Source organism: Megalops cyprinoides, chromosome 18 (genome assembly GCF_013368585.1).
Source record: "Megalops cyprinoides isolate fMegCyp1 chromosome 18, fMegCyp1.pri, whole genome shotgun sequence".
Classification (NCBI taxonomy): Eukaryota; Metazoa; Chordata; class Actinopteri; order Elopiformes; family Megalopidae; genus Megalops; species Megalops cyprinoides.
In genome coordinates this window covers 18,318,802-18,338,992 of record NC_050600.1, presented here as the reverse complement: position 1 = coordinate 18,338,992, position 20,191 = coordinate 18,318,802, and the positions used below count along the sequence as shown (strand labels likewise).

Here is a 20,191-nt window from a genome sequence, read left to right as displayed (position 1 = left end):
CAAGAGTTTTTCGTATTTTTGGTCACACGTTTATCTTACTGTAGGTTATGGAGTCTGTGCAGCGTGAACAGAATGATAGATATCTTTGTTCAGGATTTTATTCGCATATATAAAATTGAAGGAGCTGATTTTTAAGAGGATGGTTTAATTAGCAATTTCAATATACTGCCCCAGAGGCGATGTTAATTGAATTTCCATTGGCTTGAGAGCTACTGGGGGGTTACTGTCTAATTACAGTGCCAATTGACCAGTGATAAGAATCAGATTTGACTAACGTGATTCTTAAAAATGAAGCTCAGCTTCAAATTTAATGAAATGTGCAGCTGAAGACTTATAATTTTTCTTTCCAAAATACAGGTAAGTTTTTGCCAAAAAAAACCCTACACAGACACACACGCACACACACACACACACACCACACACACACACACACACACACACACACACACACACACACACGCAAACAGGGACACATTCGAATTTGGGTGCCACTGTTTTATCACAATGCCAAATACAGGTCACACAGTAATCACACAGTAAGTCAAGGTCAGGAGCACTTATATAGTCATACATAAATAGCATATCTTGATATTGGAGTCAATAACCTTTTTTTTACCTTGTGACAAAATCAGGGTGCTCCTCACGACTTAGCTTTACAGACAGACATGATCAGTTTTCCCTCAGGAGAGGTGCACGTTAACAGTCCCAATTACACTGCAGAGACCGGCAGAGACACCCAAGAGCTTTTTCGTTGTGATGTTGTGATTGTTATGCCACAAACAAGGCTTACTGCTGGGGAAGCTTTCAATGCACATACATAAAGATGCTCTGAGAGGAAAGGATGCAGTTTCCTGGATACTTGCTTTAATGAAACCTTTATTCACCGGCAACTGGCTGAACTCAATTTCTCATCCTTGGAGCCCTTAGATGTAGTGCACAGAAAGACGCAATCAGCGACCTATGTGCTTAACAGACAGGAATCACTGTAAGAGGTAAAGGGAAAAAGAATCTATTCCCCATCAGAGGAAGGGAAAATAAAAATGTTAAACCATGATACAGCCACGTGTTAAAAACCCTCCTAGCGAATGAAAGGTATCCATATGATATCAATAAAAAGTCAAAGTGTAAGAATTTCTAATATGCAGTCAGATAATTTGAGGTCCCTAAAATATTTTCCATGGCATATCTTGTTGGATACATTGGGCAAACTGAGATCAACAAGGAAGCCACCATCCATCTAAACATGCTAAAAATGAAGGTCATACGCACATTACAGAAAAGCAGGGTCACGTGGAAGGTGAAAACTCAGTATACATCTCTCAAATTAATACACAGACACATTAATACATTAATACACAAAACGTCTGACTGGCTTGTCAAAGGATTGGTCTTGAGGGTCTCTGGGAAAAGACCTCTCCGAGTTCTGGGCAGAATACATGTAAATACAGTCACTGCCAATACTTAAGCCATTCCAGGCAGTGCAGCAAATGTGAGCTGTGTTTAGGAGACATGCATCATCTTTCTCTCGCAAAAGAGCTTCTAATTAAGTCAAGCTGGAATAGTTAGTTCTGCTCCACATTAATGCATAGCAGCTCCGAGGTTTGAAATTATATAGTAATATATATAAAAAGTCAAAGACACCTCTAATTTTTTGATGTAACTTAAATGTCCTATCTAGAGATATCTGCCTCTAAGAATTGTATAATATTCATTCACTCCAGTGTTTTCTGTCTTTGAGTCAGAATGTGGTCTTTACCATAATTGCAAGCCCACAGGAAGGCAGTGTGAAACAGGAGGAGAGCATCCAGTCATATGGCAGGTCTGAATGCAAGAGACAGTGTAAATTGCTCATGGCCACTCCTGTATGCCTTCTCATTACTGGTTACATTCAGGCGGAGGGCACAACATGGTGGTTTGTGTTTCCACAGGTGCAGCTGACCCCAGATCCACTCCAGCAGCACGAAGGTTCAAGGGCTCCTCACGCCGCAGCTGTGCTCTACAGTGTGACAGATGTCTTATTGCCGATGTCAGAGTTTTTGTGGCAGGTTGTACGCGTGAAAGCAACTTTGAAAATGAATGACACATGAAAGATGATAGGAGCATAATGGTTCATTTCCACTCGCGCATATCCAGGCGCACTTTAACGTGGTTGCGCTAAAAAGGCCAATTCCACTTACATCCAGCTGCAGGTGAGTGATTGAAAGTGGTTTGTTACAGTTAGTTGCCTGGTACTTGATGAGTCTAGGGTGTAGTTTCGCTATGCTTGGCAGAAGTTAGCATGGCTGCAGAACAGACAAAGGAGACGGTAGCCTGGCATAGTGGCAAGTAAATGGTGCAATCTCCTGCAAACAGAACTGATCTTTTAAAGTAAACAGTGAACATGTCCAGCTAGATGGAGACAGTGTTTGCTGCATGGGAGGAAAGGAGGGAACTGTCATTTCCTGGGGTCTTTTCTGCACACTTACTTATCAGCTACAGCTGCAAGAAAATATATTGGAATATATTGGAAATATTGGAAAAGAGAGCTACATATTAACAAACATTATAGACCAAACAATGCAGGAAGATAAAAAAAGTCTGTCAAGATGAACTGTTTTCCTACGCAGTTAGCTAGCTACTAGGTAGTATGAGAGCAGATGTGAGTTTTTTTTAAGCTAGTTAGCTAGCAGTGGTTACAAGTTGTGAACTACTGTGCAAGCTTTGGCAAGATAAAAGGATAGGCATCTGATATGCTTATGTAGCTAACTGCGCTTCAAAGCAGTTAGGAATTTCAGGAAATCCCTCGTATTTTTTTGGCCCGTATCTGCAAGGGACATCCACCCACAGGTCAATGTTGTTAATGTAAATGTAAATGAACACAATGCTGCCTGCGTATTTCAGTACACGTGCACCTTTGATGGATATTTTGTCCTTGTTTCCAGCCGCTACGCTCACATTCCACCTGAATTACAATTGAAGTATTACTCAACTATAAGGTCTTTGTTTCAAATGCATTTCAATCTGCTCATCTGGGGAAATGAATGACGATTCTCTAGTTGCTTGAGAATACACACTGCCCCCGCACAACACTCGACCACACTGCGCTCCTCGCTTCTTTTATCTGTCTGCAGACCCAGAGCAGCACTTCCACAGAATAGCAGCTTAAGTCAGCACGACCATCTATTCAAATGCAGCTAGCTGAGAGGGCCTGTGTCATGTCGTGAGGTTGCGGAAATGTCTCTCATTACGACTCTGGAATAAAAAACATTGCAGCTATGAAATGCAGCCTTTACGCCATTCGTCCATTTTGAAATGTCATTCACTAAAAAGCAACACATCATAAAAGCAAATAGCTTTATTTGCTACACTCTTCATTTAGGGAAGAGATGGGAGAAGCAGACAATCAGACCTTTGTATATAATAAAAATGAGAACATGAGCTCAGCCATCACTATCTGTATTGTGAAGGAAGCACCTTTAGAGGAATAAGTACTGTTATCCATATTTTCTTCTTACAAGTGACAAACTCACCTTTCGATGGGCCCACCTGAAAGGCAACCAGTAGCATTTCCTAAAATTCTCCCTCATTTTACCAGTCAGCCTGGATTAACAGGCATGAGAAATATACAGGGTGCAGTTACTGTACGTAGTATGTCAAGCAGAGGAGGTGATATGTAAGTAAATGAGGTGAGATATGGGGACAGGGAGAGAAATAACACACACCGACATTCAGATGACAGGCTCCTGCTGATGTCCTTCAGTGAAGCAATAGGCTTTGTGAGTCCTGAGTCCTACACAGAAGCTGCAGGGCAGTAGATGATAAGGTCAATCCCTATAATGATGTCACATACCTCTAGGTCCTCAAAATCAATATAGAGGGACCCTCCGCACCTGTCAGCAAGTCAAATAAAGCTCTGATAAGAAATCCACCCTGCCCTCAAATTGTCTCTTCTATTGATGATTTAAAAAAAAACCTTTTGGAATTGTTCACTTTGCTGTAAGGCAGAAATCACACACAATCTGTCAGCCGTTATTTCTACCAAACTCCCAGTCCCCGGGAACCACAATGAGTATATACTTGTGCCTCTGTGTTCAATGACCTTCACGTTATTCAATAACTTATACAGCACTATGAGTTTACCATGTGCCTAATTTAAGACAAAATGCAGTGCAAGACATACAAAAGTCGTCATACCTACTTCATTTGTATGCAGTATACAGTTATCATTGTTATGCATATTGTACAACAATAACTGTTTTTCCACTGCACTTCATACTGTATAATAGCAATAACCTTACCCTTGTTTATTCTTGTTTCATAATTCATTATATACTATTTTATACTATGTATATAATCATAGCACAAGGATGATAATTTCTCCATCTCACTATTCTCATTTATTTATTATATGACAGCTACAGACTTACTGCACAATGCATAATTGCACAAACATCTTTCTTTTTGTTGTATTTTATACCTCTCTATTTATTTTATTCAATTTATTCTTTTGTTGTTTTTGATGTGTGCTGGATGGTGCAGTTGTGACACTCAAATTTCCTTCGGGATTAATAAAGTATTTCTTATTCTTATTCTTATTCTTATTTGTGACTGATTGTTATAGATGACACATATTTTGGCCATTTTGAACAGAAACCTGAAACGACAATGAAAAAATGACCACAGCACACCTGTTATAGCATTGTGTTACTAGCTGTTCATCAATGAGAAATGTTCTGACTGCATAAGGCAATTACCAGACACAAGCCAGTAATGTACTGGTGGAAGTCCAACACTGAGCTGAGCTCAGACACAGGGGCTAGCTGAGAGCCAGGGGAGGGAGGGAAAGGCATGGACAAAGCAGGATGAGACCTGCAGCTGCCTGGAAGAGGTTGTGAGCAATCAATAGAGGTTCACATCCGTAATCCTGCCTTAGACTGCTCTCAGAACATGACCATCTTAAATTTGTGACAAGTATCTAGAAAGATCAGTCTTGACAAGACCAACAAGATGAAATCTAGACCTTTTTTGATAACGCTATAAAGTAATATAAACTGTAAGGAATGGTTAAATACACTGAGTGCTCTGAAAACCAAAGCTGACATGTGCGTGCATCATCAGCTGTTTCTTTTCGATGCAATAAATAAACATATGGCAGCCATATCAGATTATTGTGACACAATTTTTTTTCTTTGTTCATGTTTTTGCCTGCTTAACGGAAAACAGGGGGAATAGTTGTAAGTAGTTGCTTTATTATGTTTTGTTTCTAATAATCTTGACAGGGCTTTACATGTACAGCCTTTCAAACATTGATTAAATCTATTACATAACTGACTATACACTACTGTCTATCTTCAGCTACAGTATTCAGAAGGATCAAGAACGACCATAAAACAGATTGTAGATTTGCCATGTCCCTTTACCTGGGATAAGACCGTAAATCGCCAAATACATGTTCTGTTTCCGTACCAGTCCAAACAATTCAAAGTAAAAACATTTTCAGAGCAAAAAAGAACAATTAATAGCACACATGTGATAATGTGTGATAATAACTAATGCTTACGTAAAGTGTACTGTAAAGTAGCTGACTGTGAAATGAAACCATTTTTTTTTTGACAAAACTTTAAGTTGTGACGAAAACTTTTGCGCGTTTATTACGTACTTTACGACAATGATGGCGACCTTCTGTGTGAGGAAATAGCCAAAACTGCTAAGCCTTTCAGTCAGTGTTTTGCCTCCCAAGTAATGTGCGATTTCAAACGTGTGCCGCGGCTGTCCTGAAGAGAGCGGTGACAGCGGAGTTCTGCACGTGAATATGGCCCTTTTTGACAGGATTCGGAAGGAATGGTTCATAATCGGAATTGTGCTTGTTATCACCTTTGCCAAACTGGAACCTTCAGTTGGAGTGAAAGGAGGTGAGCTCAGATGAATAGCCAAATAGCCAGCTAGCTAACCAGCTAATGTGTTTCACCATGTAAAATGACATTAGTATTAACTAGCGAGCTTGGTAGGGGGATAGCTAATGACCTTTCGTCCAAAGCCACAGCTTTACAGAGCCAGCAATGAAACTAGCTAAAGCTGTCCAAGTGGGGATGTCAACTAGAGAGCGAGCCACTGATGCCAAGCAAACGGCTACCTAGCTTGTTAGCAAGCTAAAAGTTACATGTACAGTAACTATTTTCAATGATCTGGCCAGCTAATAAACTGACGAGACTTAGCTGGTCACCATCGCACTAATATGCCTACTAAACCTACTAATTGTAGGTTTCAAGTTCCAGCATTCAAAATAAACAGATAGATAGCTAACTAGATGCAGTAAAACAGGATAATGTAATAAATACAACAGTGTGTTAAAATAAAGTCATTTTTCTATTTCTGGATGGAAGCACCTTAATGCAAAATTTTGAGAGAACTAATGTTTGCACTTTGTGTACAGTTAGCCATCGAACTGACAAAGTGTGGCCATCGTACTGCATGTTCGCTACTGTTGCGAAGTGTTGCATACCAATAGCTGAGAAATTTGGAGTCCGATCATCAGAGAGATATTTTCTCCTGATGAGTACTGTCACCTACCTAGCTGGCCAGTTGTGCTATTGTGTTATTCGCTGCCATATCAACGTGTTTGCTGTGGTTACTTAAACTGAGGCGCTAAAATACACTTCCACACACTGTGTGCGGGGAGCATGCATCTAGTGACACGTTGCATTCCTTGGGAATAGCTACCACCACTTCCGTGTTGCAGTCCGGACACTCATTCAGAGTTGTTACAAAATTACTCAATGTCCGTTATGTCAGGTATCATTAACGATGACATACTAAGTAGCGTGTACAGGTTTTCTTTTTGGAATAAAACTAACGCTGCCCAATTAGCTAGCCAACCAACATATCAAAGAGGTGATACAACCCGTTGGAGGACTGGACACATAAATTCCACTGACCTGCGCGAGTCTCTCCTGATAAATAGTGTTATTCATAAACCAGCTTCGTTGTACAGTATTTGCTTTGACTAATTCCCGTCTTTCTTTCTTCACACAGGTCCCCTGAAGCCAGAAGTCACCATCACATATATTGCTGTATCTGTTATATTCTTTAATAGTGGATTATCGTTAAAAACAGAGGTACAAGATATATATGTATATTATCTCTCTGTTAGGTTTGCTGCCAAGTTTCTGAGCGCTGACTGACAGACTTATATTGTAAAATCACAGAGAATGCATTTTAATTGACCTTGATTTGGGAGGTAATAAGGACAGAATGTACTTGAACATCAGCCAGTTATTTCATAATAACAGAAGCGCAGCGCTGAGTTGTAACAACTGTAAAACCTTTGTTTCAAACAAACAAGAGAAGCTAACAGTTAGCTCACTGTTTTTCTTGTCAAACAGTATGCATGTCCTGCAATATATTTTCTTAACATGTTCTGCGTTTGCAATAAGTCTGAAAAAGTTTTGTGGTGCATGCTGACCGGGTGCCAATGAAAGCAGCATGGTTGATTTAACCCCAGTTGAGTCACAGTGCTTTAAAAGACATTGCACTGTGCAGGAAAAACAGACTTAATGGTCCTCTGCTGTCCTTTAATGTCATTGTTATTTCAGCCTCTGATTGGACAGACACAATGCAGATGAGAAAAAATATCCCACGTTTCGGTTTACAGCCTACAGTGGGGAAAAACAGCTTAAATATACTAGAGCAGGTCCATTCATCAGCTGTTTTGGACAACTGAAAGGTCAATACTTTGGGTATATTGCTGGGGTGGTACACAGTATCCTCACAGGGAGACCTACAGCACCAGTCAAAAGTTTGGACACAAATTTTGTTCTTCATTTTTTCTATTTTCCACATTTTCTAATAATAGTGAAGACATCAAAACTATGAAATAACACAAATGGAATTATGCAGTGACCAAAAAAGTGTTAAACAAATCAAAACTATTTTATATTTTTAGATTCTTTAAAGTAGCCAAAAAATATTTTTTAAAAATGATTTTTTTGGAAAGAAATTCATACATAGGCATTAACTTCAGTATTTATATTTGTCTAAGAAACAAATTTCAAGCATTTAAGCATAGGTCTATAGATCATAATGTCATCAACAGCATGTTTCCCGTTATCTCAATCAGGTGTGTCCAAACTTTTGACTGGTACTGTAGAAGTGAAGCACAGGAATGGAACAGGCTTCCTGTCCTTTCGAAGTGCAGACAGTGAGCTCTGGGAGCGTCTCGGAGGCTGAAGTCAGAGGCCTCCTGCTGTCACACCTCACTGTGGCAGGGTGAGGGGTGCGGGTCACTGACGTGGTGCTTGGTCTTGCAGGAGCTGACGAGCGCTCTGATGCACGTGAGGCTCCACCTCTTCGTGCAGACATTCACGCTTGCCTTCTTCCCGGTGGCGGTCTGGCTCATCCTGAAGCTCCTGGCCTTGACCTCCATTAACCAGTGGTTACTGAAAGGGTAGGCCGGCTTTTTTGTTGACCCGACTCTACAGACGTTGACTTTTTGTTCTCAGAAGGATGACAGCACTTCTGTGTGGTATTGCATTTGTGTAGAATCGGGGTGGAGTGCACCAAGTAGGTGTGAGCGTAACTGATGGCCGTCATCCAGGTTAAGACAGTGTGACATTTATTGATTTTGGGCATGGCTGCAATTGCAATAGATTCAAACATAAAATAAAATAACTTTATGCTGCACATTTCACAGCTCTCCATTGTGAAAGGTGTTACACCAAATACAGTTTTATTGGCTGATAGATTACATGATTATTTAAATCATTAACTGATGGATTAATTTAATGTAATGGTTTATTGAAGGCCAGCATGTGTGAATTATAGCAGTAAACAGAACATGAAAAAACATGAAAACATGCATGTGTTCTCATACAGTTGCATCTTATGTGTTGCTAGGCAAGAATGGATTTTGCTTTGGTTCACTTTTCCCCTCACTTCAGTCTTGAATTGGTATTAATAATGACAGCCTTTTCGGTTGCAGTGGCTTAATCTATGTCTGCCTTGTGCACTCAACCTGAGTTAAGGAAAAGTGTATCTTTAAAATAAGGATATCATCTGAAATGCTCGGTTCATGAACACATTTTCTCTAAAGAAAGGTAGTTCACAGATAAGAAGACAGAAACATCAATTCCACATGATTTCTGACACATGTACAAACTTTGTAATTACATTATACATTACATTACAATACATTATATGCATTTAGCAGATGCTCTTATCCAGAGTAACTTACAGCACAATAGGACATCAGTGTATCCATTCAAGCTAAATGAGCAACAGTGTCAGACCAGGCTAACAACTTTCCCAGACCAGTGAGTGTGAGCATAACAGTATTCGAGCCTGACCACGAGGTAATTTGTGCAATCTGACTAGTCAATTACTTCATTCAATTACTGAAGTCAATTACTTCAGTAATTGACTCTGTAATGAAGTATTTGTTCAGTGCTACACTCCCATTCAATGTGAAGGGGGTCTCTGTGCCCTTGTGAAAAACACAAAATTAATATGCCTCAGTGCTTTCCAAATGTAGATGTCTGATGTTACATTAACACTGAGTTCACAGTGATTTTGTGGAGGGCTTTTCACAAACAGTAACTGTCGTTGCATAATTCCGTCTTTTTTTGAGACAGAGAAGTCAGTTTACTTACTGAGATTTTAGGGCCTAAATCTTGCATTTCTCAAACCGTGCATTTTACCTTGCAGGAAATGTGTGTTTCTCTGCAATTTCCGCTTCAGAGCTCTCTGAAAGCTCCCTTTGTGCCCATCTGTATACTGGTACACCTTTTCCCCTAGAAAATGAAACAAGATTTTTGTCCTCCATGCACCCCAGTATTTATATATTTGTAGCTTATTTTCAGTCGTTCTGATTTGACTTGTGGTTCTGAGACATGCTTGTCACAGTCAGTGGTCTTCTTGTACAAATGTATTTCACAGACTGCTCAGTACTAGAAAATATCTCCTCACACCCTTTATTTAATTTTAAGGTTTTCTTTTCTCTTTACTATCATTGTTAATCAAAGACTATGCTCACAAATTTTAATATTTCATGACTTCTTTATCTGGCAGATGTCTTCATCCAGGGAAATTGAACAACATTTAACCAATATATTAAATAGATAATTATGGGTGTAAAAGCTGTACTAAGCAAAGCTGATAGGTGCTGTGAAAATCAAAATTTACATTAGGGATAGAGGCAGCAGTAGTGTAAATCCCAAGGCTTTATGATATGGGATTTACTGAAAGTATATTATTACTTTTGAGCATGAACACATGGTTCTCACAAGTTAAATCAATGCATTGGGCTCCTTGTTGACTTAATGATTACTTCCTTGTACTGTGACAGTCAGCCCTCTGGCATTGTCATTATTGTGTTCAGAATTGTGTTTTTCAGTTGACTGTGTGGTGATGTCATCATCTGTGTGCTCAGAGTTGCTTTCCCCAGAAGCGTGTGTTGTGCTGTCATTTTCATCGTCGTCATACCCAGAGTTGTTTTCTGCTCCTCACGACATTGTGATGTCATCAAGGTTGTTGTGCTCTGACACTCAGGTTGCAGACGGTCGGCTGCATGCCCCCACCTGTGTCATCAGCCGTCATTTTGACCAAAGCGGTTGGAGGAAATGAGGTAAGCTGAAGTCTCCTTGTGGTGATTTGGCCCTTAATGGACCTGAAAGGCTTAATCGATTAATTGACACTGTTCTGCTTGGCAAATACCAAGTGTCAGCTTGGAACCAAGGGGAGAGGTACGCACACATCCACAGTAATGGCAGATATATGGCAAAGGAAATGTGAATGATAGTGAAAAGGAGTGTTACTGGCATGTTGTTATAGCTCCCAAATGAGAATAGACTTGTGTGCTAGACAGCTCACCAACGCATCTAGGATTGTTTCAGCCTAGATGGCTAACATGTTGTTTGTTTGATGTTCTGCCCAACAAAGAATTATCTCGCGTAGGGCCTTCAGTGGTGCACAGTTATTCGCTTTCAAATATCATCCTTCACTTGCTTATTATAATCAAATAATAGTTAAACATTGCTGTTTTCCTCGGGAAAAAAAGTGTTCTGAAGGCGAGATTTATAACCGCAAACCCAACTCAAACAACGCAGTAAACGTCGAGCAGAATGTTATTCTGATGTGATCACTTTGTTCACTTTGTGCAATGTGTCGTCACATGGAGCTAAGAACATGGAACGCTTTTCTGTTCGTGTCGTTCAAGAGCGTGATCTTCAGAACCCCAAATTCTGTTTGCTGTTGGAAAATCTGTTATCCTCTCAGTATCGCGGAGTGAGCAGATGCGCTCCCGTTGGAGTGAAGGTGGTGACTGCGAGTTTGTCCAATCCGGGAATGTGACGTTAATCACATCTGATCACAGAGGCATCCCGTGCAGTTCCATTAGTCGCGGAATTGCACGGGCTGGCTGCTTGTGTACCGCTTTCTAATTTATACAGTCTAACCTGGCTATTGACACAAACGCATCTGCGTGATCAAAGGCGGGATTCAGAGGGTTGGACAGGGCCATGAAGACAGGGTCTGTAATGGTAATGATCTTCAAACACTTCCCAGTTTAACTGGGAGCTATGCGCAAGTCCCAGTCAAGTCTTCAGCAGCTCTCCCCCACCGGGGAAACGTGCGCTGTAGGTTAGGTGGCAGGTGTCACGTACCCCCCCGCCCCCCACCTCCCACCCCTACCCCATCTCCACGTGAGGCTGGGTGGAGCAGAGCAGGGGAAAAGCAGGCACTGCAGGAGAATGCGAACTTTTTTTTAACGTTTAATTTACTTTATTAGACAGAAAGCTGTTTAACATCACTGCATTGTTGATATTCAGCATGAGGGATAGTTTAAACAGCTTTAAAGCAGGAAATTGGCATCCCGGCCTTAATCCCTGAACAGAAGACCGGAAGGTGGGAATTCTGGGAGTGAAATTTGTGTATGGCAGGGGCGCAGTGGAGTTTGCATTAGTCACAAGTTCGCCTGCCTGGTGTTTTGAGACCGAAGCCGCCGAGCTGAAGGTAGCCGGCGCTCGCTAAACGCGCTTGGCCGGGGCTTCGGGCGGGTGAGCGTCCAGCACGATGTTGACGACGGGATCGCCGCGGGGCCGCTGGCAGGGCCACGGGCGTCTCGCCGACTGGGTGACGTGGCCAGGGAGAGCTGCTGCCCAGACCTGTGCTGAGGGCTTCCTCTGGGACCGGCCCAACATGGCCTCTCCTTTGATGATCACTCACTCAACGCTATGCATTTCTGCAGGAAACGGACAGCTGCTGTTTTGTAAATTTAAATAAATTATACACATGTATGTATGTGTGTGTGTATGTATATATATATATATGTGTGTGTGTATGTGTGTGTGTGTATACATATATACATATATATATGGGTATATATATGAATATATATATGAATATATATATATATATATATATATATATATATATATATATATATATATATAAAACCTGAAACACAGAAAGAAAAAACCCGTCTGCTTAAATGCTGACTAACATTAACTCATCCTATAATGCCCTCTGACCCTTACCAGCGTTTAAGCCACACTCCTTTCTTGCACACTTATTTCTGGACCCATAAGCTATAACCTGTATAATGGGCCTCAGAACTGGCAGTTCTTCCAAATATTTGCACTAAATCCTTCAAGAACCTGTGGCAAACAAATTCTATACCGTTTATGCAGAGACCGAACGCAGTTGAGGTTTATGGAAGCTAATAAACTGTTTTAGCTTTGCGCTGGTCGTGTCCTCTGTGTTCGACTCCTCACATGCGGACGGCTTTGTTCGGTTGTTTGCTCTCTGGTGTTAATACTGAGCCGTAGATCAAATAGGCTTACGTTCTCCCTGGCGGGTCTCCACGTCCTCCGGCCCCACCCACGCATATTGTACAGGGGTGTGTCTGAAGAAATCTGGGAAACGTGGATAAAAGGGGGAAAGGATGGAGCCAGGCCAGCTTCAGAGGTCATAGATATTTACTTGTCTCATTGTAAGATGAATGGACTGTGGTTTTATTTACAAGCGGGACGCTAGACAACTGCTTTCAGGTGGAAGGATATGGGCACTGGCGTAAATGATGCAGCACGGTCAGTGTGTTTCTGAATTCTGCGGTGGTTTCAGTGTGAAACACTAACAAATGTACTAATGATGAGGAAAAATAATAGCGTGCAAAGTTTAGTATTTTCATAGCATTAATTCAGATACATTTCGAAGACTGAGATTCACGATCATGAGAGCATTTTCTAGCTGGCTCGTCTCGCCGTAATGAGCCTGTTTAAGTCCCGGGCCTGGGTGTAGAACCCAGGAAACCCCCAGTGGAAAGCAGTGCACTAGACCCCTGTAGAGATTTGAGGACCACTTTGGAACTCTAATCCACTCAAAATGTGCTGATAATTTTCCTTGCCAGGACACACTCTGCCTGGTGTCACAAGAGTGGCCTCCCGGGAGCGGATCAGCCAATGATAACAAAGTAGCCAGATGTCTAGTTCTGGCAAACTCCCAGAAGCCAGACAGCGGCACTCGGCAGCATCCGCTGTGGGCCCGAGATCAAAGATACCTGAGAATTACTTATGGGCACAAAATATGTATTGCTTATTCTACAATTCCCATTAATAACGATCTGGGAGAATTTGTATTTCTAATTAACTCTTTCTTTGGGCGTAAATGTGCTGCAGGATTTGTATGCTGCGGCAAAAGTTACAGCAGCCCGAGCAGATAACAGGATGTCTGATACATCACCGGTCGGATCAAGGCCTAAGTGTAGAAGTGGGTTTTTTTCTTCTTTTTTTTTTTTTTTTAGTTGTTTATCACTTTCCAAAACCTCAACGCTTTACTGAGCAAACAAGGAAATAGGGAGTTTGCATTCAATCCAACTTGCTATGAGTAGTGCCACGCAGATGAAATGAGGAATGTTACAGCTTTGCAGGTCCTTTGATTCAAGGCGATTTACTTACAGGTTATGTTATGTGCTCTAAATGCTCATAGCAATAAAAACAAGGGCATTTTGGTGAAAGCTTAATTCACTGGTCAGAATACAAGTTACATAATACACATACACACATTATATAATATTATTATAAAAATTATATATATATTTGTATATATGTATATATAATTGAAAAATAGTTTTATTCATTATCTATGTAAGCTATGCAGTCAATCATCTAATTTATCTGTATATTAAAATTTTAACATAATTGTGTAATAATAACAATTATGAATAATATTTTTGTGACACAGTTTACATGTGTTTGATGTAAAGTACTTCATTGCATAGATAAACACAAACATTTAAATCAGTATAGCAAAGACTGGAAAGAGTCTGTTATTTTATAGTTGTGGATCATAAACAGCTTTAAATATGAGTAGGAAAGTAAAAATTGGTGGGTATATAAAGTAGATAGACTAATGTTGCCGTTGCTTACATAGTGGAGCGGTGTACCGGCCCTGTGTTCCTGGCAAGGCCAGCAGACTGCTGAATAAGAGCGTTACTGTCATGGTGTGATAATGCTGACGTTGGGCAGCGTTTTTAATAATTTGAAAAACACAGAACAGAAGTGCTTTGCTGGAATCCAGCCTAGAGGAAGCCTCTCGACTGGTCTCTGTCCCTGTGGCCACAGAAGACTTTGATTAATTTATCGCAAGGTTTTTGTTTTCGGATGCCGCACATGATGTAATCTGCGGTCAGAAACCCGGCTCATGGCTGCCTCGGCGGCGAACCTGAACGCTCCTGACACTTCAGTGTTTTCCAGTTTCTGGCTGATTTAGTAGACAGACCTTCTCTGAAATTCCGAGGCATATTTCCGTTACTGCTCCTCCTCTTTGTATCTTTGACAGCTCTGAGTTCTACAGTTGTTTATTTTCGTTGTCGGCGCGGGATATCGGACCGCAGTGTTTCCTCATAGTTTCTCAGCCTTGGCTGGCTCTGAAAAAGTATCTCAGAGAAAGAGTTTGGTTGGGTGTGCAGTACCAAGCCTTCGGCCTTGCGAGGGCCATCTGCTTGGTGTGGGAACATGCTTGGTAAAGGCCAGCCAAACAAACTCTCGATGGGTTTCATTATCAAATACCTACTGACCCCGTATTATTCATAGACACAGTAACACAGGAGTGTGTTCACTAAACAATTCATGATGATATCCTTTCAAAGAGCAATCGTTGAAAGTTTTCTGAATCAAGAGTAATTCATAATTTAAAACATTATAGCTACTGGACAGTGAGTGGCAGGGTAGCTGGTCCTTGAATGGAACATTCAGCAGGTTTAAGATTTTGGGCCCAGAAGGTGCGATTTTTTGGTTCTTATAATTTATGTTTTTTGGAGAAGAAAGTACAATTGGAAAATATGTCTACAAGGTGCAAATGTAAAACAGCAAAACTTTTTCGCATTTTGCACAGTTTCATTCCGATTTCAGGTGACCATGAGTACTGCATTTGTACTAGGCTGCTGTGGGCCATAGCGCTATTGAGATGAAGTACAGACTCCTCAACCCGACTAAGTAATGTTTCAGCCTTGCCATGACCCTCACCAGGATAAGCAGCTAATGGATAATGTATGGATAGTCAGCATTCACTGAATCACCAGTAATGGCCTCTTCCCCCTTCTACTGCTCATGCTGAACTTGATGAGACCTTTACTATCGCAGGCTGAGCGAACCTGGAACCAAACCCCAACAAGTTAATTCCTGCTTTTCACAGCTCTTATTTTGCACCCGATAATAGAACATGGTGGAAAAGGGTTGAAGGTCTCGGAAACGCTCCCGACCAGAAACGGAACCCGTGGCCCGCGCACCTGGAGGTGGCAGGAAGGATTTCTCCGCGCCCTTTCAGCGGGCGGCCGTTTCGTTAATACGGCTCGGCCTCGGACATATTCCTAGCGGACGACTGTCCACATCTCAACTACCCGCCACACAATTGGCAGTAATTGGCGTGCGGCGCGGAGGGTCCTCGGAGAGTTCTGAGGGAGTGAGCGGGCACGGACTCTAAGCTGCCCTCTCCACCAATTAGGACAGGCTCTCCGCGGGGGGGGGGACGGGGGGGCGGGGGGGAGCAGGCGGAAGCCTGCCTCGCTGCTCGATTGGGTTGTTTGTGGAGATGTTTCCTCTCCAGGATTTTGCTGTGTGTCTGCACTGCACAGACTTGCTGCTTCCTCCGCTGCTGCTACCCTCAGACTAAACTGCGTCGTTATTTGTCTTCTTTCTCTTTGTTTCTGTGTGCGGCATCGTATGACCCACCGGCTTTTTTTATTAAAGAAACTGACACGTAGAGAGTTCCCCTGGGTGGGGAAAATATATAATATATATTTATTTTTCCAGGGGCATTTTGGTGGCATTGCATCTTGGGGATGAAGCATAACAATATGTACCTATATCAGATACACCCAAATATAATTGCATATGTAAACAACTTTGCATCACGGTGAATTTACTGGTGAGAGGATCGTCTGTTACTGTCCATGTGTCAAATGAAATCAGGGATGGACATTAAACTTTTTGAAGGGTCTTCCCTTTGGAGGAAGTTGCATTTCTTACTTTTCCAGAGATGTAAGGCTCTTGTCCGAATAGCACCATTTTAATAATAGCTCATCTGCCTGGGGGGCAAAATTAAAATAGGATATACACTTAATAAGTGTATTTGCAAAGTATTCTCTCAAATCAGCTCTCTGGAAATGCTTCTGGGAACAAGTTTTTGTTCAAAGCCTCTGTTTCTCTGCATTTTGTCTTGTGTTAATATATCTTGGTTTCAAAACGGGGTCTACCCCATTGGCACTGTGTGAGGAGGGGCTCAGAAAAATGAAGGTGACGTCACCCCCCCCCCCCCCCACACACGCACACACACACACACACACACACACACACACACACACACACACACACACACACACACACACACACACACACACACACACACACACACACACACACACACACACACACACACACACACACACAGAGTCTGTAACAGTGGGATTGTTACACAGTGCTGTAAACACTAATCACAACCCCAAAAAACTTATTTTGTTACAGGTAGAAATTTACTGCAATTGCAAATGAACTTTAAATAAATATTTAATAAATCAATATACCAAGAAAGGAAAGGTGTTCCAATCATGGAATACCACATTATTATAATGTAAAATTAATGCAGGGAGTAATTTCTCTTATTCTTATTAATTAGTCATTTGGCAGACAGGCTAAACCAGAATGACGTAGAAGGCTCATATGGCATGTCATGTTAAAGCCATATCACTCCCTTATAAACCTAATAGCCCATGCCTGGCTTGCACATACCCCAAAGCAGGGGTGCAGTTATGATGCCTGTATGGTCCCAGTAAAACTTGGCTTACTGCACCGTGCATCTACTGCCATTTACACTGTGCCCCGGACTTTGAGCTCCCCGCGTTTGTGCATGCAATTGTGCTGCTTGCTCATGGGCATCATCTTAAGCCAGGCACTGCACAGATTTCCTTCCCTTTATATTTTATGGATGTGCTAAGGTAATTATCTGTGTCTACTGTTAGCCTGTCCCGATGACATATGAATTTGTGGATCTGCGCGGCGCCTGCTCTCAGATGAACAAGCGGATGGTCTCCTGACCTGCATTTATTGACAGGGGGAGCAAAGCAGCATAACCACACTGAGGAGAAATGTACATCTTACTCAGCTGCTGTTCACAGGCCCACTGAAACGACAAAGTAAAATAAGAGACCCCCCCCCCGTGAAGTGGGGAGAATCTTTCATGCCTTCTTAGTCTTTGCTGCTTTCACCTCTCAGATTCTGTCTCATTGTAAATCTGGATTCTGTGCTACGAAACAATCAATGTTGTGGGTTTTTTTAAAAGTCATAATCATGGATCCTGCTGACTGGGAATGTCCTAAAACAGGGACTGCCTGTAATTTAGATTGCATGGGCTGGCATTTTGTTCCTGGGCGCAGTGATAAAGGAAGTAAGTGCATACACATATTACCCATGTACACCTTGCTTGCGGCAAAGAACCTTCGCACAAAACCTTGTGTTTCACCAGCCTCTGACTGCCACAGATCACAGGTAATTTCCTCTTACACCATTAGGTGGAAAGCAATATTAACGGGGAATCTTAGTTATTCAGTATACTGCACTGACCAGATGGATAGCTCTTATTTACAAGGTGTGTCAACAGCAAATCGCAAATTGATATAACACCTTTACTGTCTCCATCAAACGTGCAAAATAAGCCCGCTAACTGCATGTCTTCTCGGTAGAGAGCGGCGCTACAGCGCGTGCTACACTAAGAGCCTTGCGCGAGGCAGTTTTTGCAGGCGGCGGAGAGCCACAGGTTGACAGGCAAATCATAAGACGGCCTTTGCAAGGACCCGCACAGGGGGCCTAGCTAATATGCTATGTGGCCTAAGGGCCTGTGGGAGCGCGGTTGGATTATTATGTTAATGCGTGAGCCCGCTGCCCCCTCTCTCTCCCAGCTGGCTCTCCTGTCGTTAGGAGCTGCTTTGCTCTGACAGGGGAGAAATATGCTTCCTGATTGAAAGGGCGAGGGATCTGGCGTTAAAGAGAGCAAAGGCCACGCTGATAAACATATGAAAAAAAGGTGTGACTGTATGCAAGGAGCCCTAGAGAAATGAACAGATTTAGCAATTCCTATAGATTTCAGGAAGGGGGGGGGTATTTATTGAGACTGTCTGGACCTTAGTGGGGCTGGGTTTTAATTACATGTATGCAATGTATGGATTTTTCTTTTTTTTTGCTTTTGAGCAGCAGCCCGTTTTTATAGATTTTCTATTTGTTTATTTAGAAATATTCTTTAGAAATAGTTGTTTCCTTTACAACTACCAGTTTAATTTGTATATTTTAATAAACACCCAACACCATATTGTGGAAACTGTTCTAGAAAATACACTAATTGAAATGTTGCTGGCTGAAACGGCAGTCACCATTATTAGACCGTATTCAAAATTTCAAGACATTAATTTTATTGATTTGAGAAAAATATCCCCATTAAGCTTATTCAACCAAATGGTGTGTGACGCTAATATCACATACATTATCTCAGGTTTTCTCACCAGTCTCGTGCACTTATCTCTCTCTGTCTCATTCTTTTTTTCTCTTGTATGCACTTTCTCTTGAAGGGTTTCATCAGTATATTGTGATTGCCTTTTGATGTTTTATGGTTTTGTTTTTTCATCTGTAACTCATGCGCAGCCACCTTCTTGGCCAGGTCTCCTTTGCAAAAGATATTTTTTTATCTCCACAAGACTTTCCTGGTTAAGTAAAAATAAAACAGGTAGGTAGTGGTGCAGAAATGATTTGCAGTGGAAACCAGCCCTCACTGTACAGTTTACGTATCTGCTTGCTTATTCACCTGGCCCGCACTGATTTTATTTGAGACATACCCACCATGATTTTCCTTTATTACTTTCGACCACCTGCAATGCATACTGCACTGATACTGTACTGTATGTGGAATATTAACGAGCCAGTCTGTGTTAACGCATCAGTCATGAGCTCAGTAATTAGCCTATGTCCCGGAAAGATTTAGGGTGGTAAGGACTGCATGGTTCATCATCACCAAAAACGAGCTTTAAAAATGGGGCATTAACAGATACCAGAGTTCCTGCTGAGGAGCTTCACACTGCTGAGATTTGACAGAAAGAGAACAGGAAACAGGAAATGGCCGTATGGAATCTCTTTGTTCTCTTCATATACATCTACAGATTGATGTCGCCTTCAGCATTATAAGCCTCCGTTTTGTTTGAGCTGATTACTGAGGGGTTTTAATCAGGCTGGATTTTAGTCGAAATCTGATCCAGAGGTCCTAGCGCTCGGGGGAGGGTGCCTTCACAACAAGCTCCACATTGAAGAGCCGCGATGTTTGTGTCAGTGGATCTGTTAACGAGCTGAAGGGCGTTGGTGTGTGATTGCTGGGTAAACACTCGGCTGTGGCTGAGCGTCGGCAGAAAGGTGGGATGGCAGCTAAAGCGTGTCACCAGGCATCTCCCAGTCGCAGAGCCGCAGAACAGAAGAGTAGCCATATTGTGGCGGCGTCGTTTACAGCTGTTTGTAGCTGGTAGAAACTGTTCTTTACAGACGGACATTGACGTCAGCACAGTGATCTGTGGGAAGGCCAAGGTCTTTCCCTGGGTATTATTATCAACAGAAGATAAACTAGAGGTGCCCTTTTCCTCATCCCCGTGGTTACTGGAAAGGCACCAGCTGTCAAGAGTGCCAGCAGTGTA

At 41.9% G+C, this 20,191-nt stretch overlaps 1 protein-coding gene across 1 annotated transcript in view; it reads left to right on the top strand.

The window, feature by feature from the left end:
- Positions 1-5,693: 5,693 nt before the first annotated feature.
- slc10a7 (solute carrier family 10 member 7) overlaps positions 5,694-20,191 on the top strand; it is an 87,628-nt gene continuing 73,130 nt past the window's right edge. The window contains exons 1-4 of the mRNA XM_036551874.1: positions 5,694-5,891; positions 7,012-7,094; positions 8,286-8,422; positions 10,522-10,597. Of these exons, the coding sequence (XP_036407767.1) occupies positions 5,792-5,891; positions 7,012-7,094; positions 8,286-8,422; positions 10,522-10,597 (396 nt within the window). The 5' untranslated portion in view covers positions 5,694-5,791. The remainder of the gene's footprint in view (positions 5,892-7,011; positions 7,095-8,285; positions 8,423-10,521; positions 10,598-20,191) is intronic.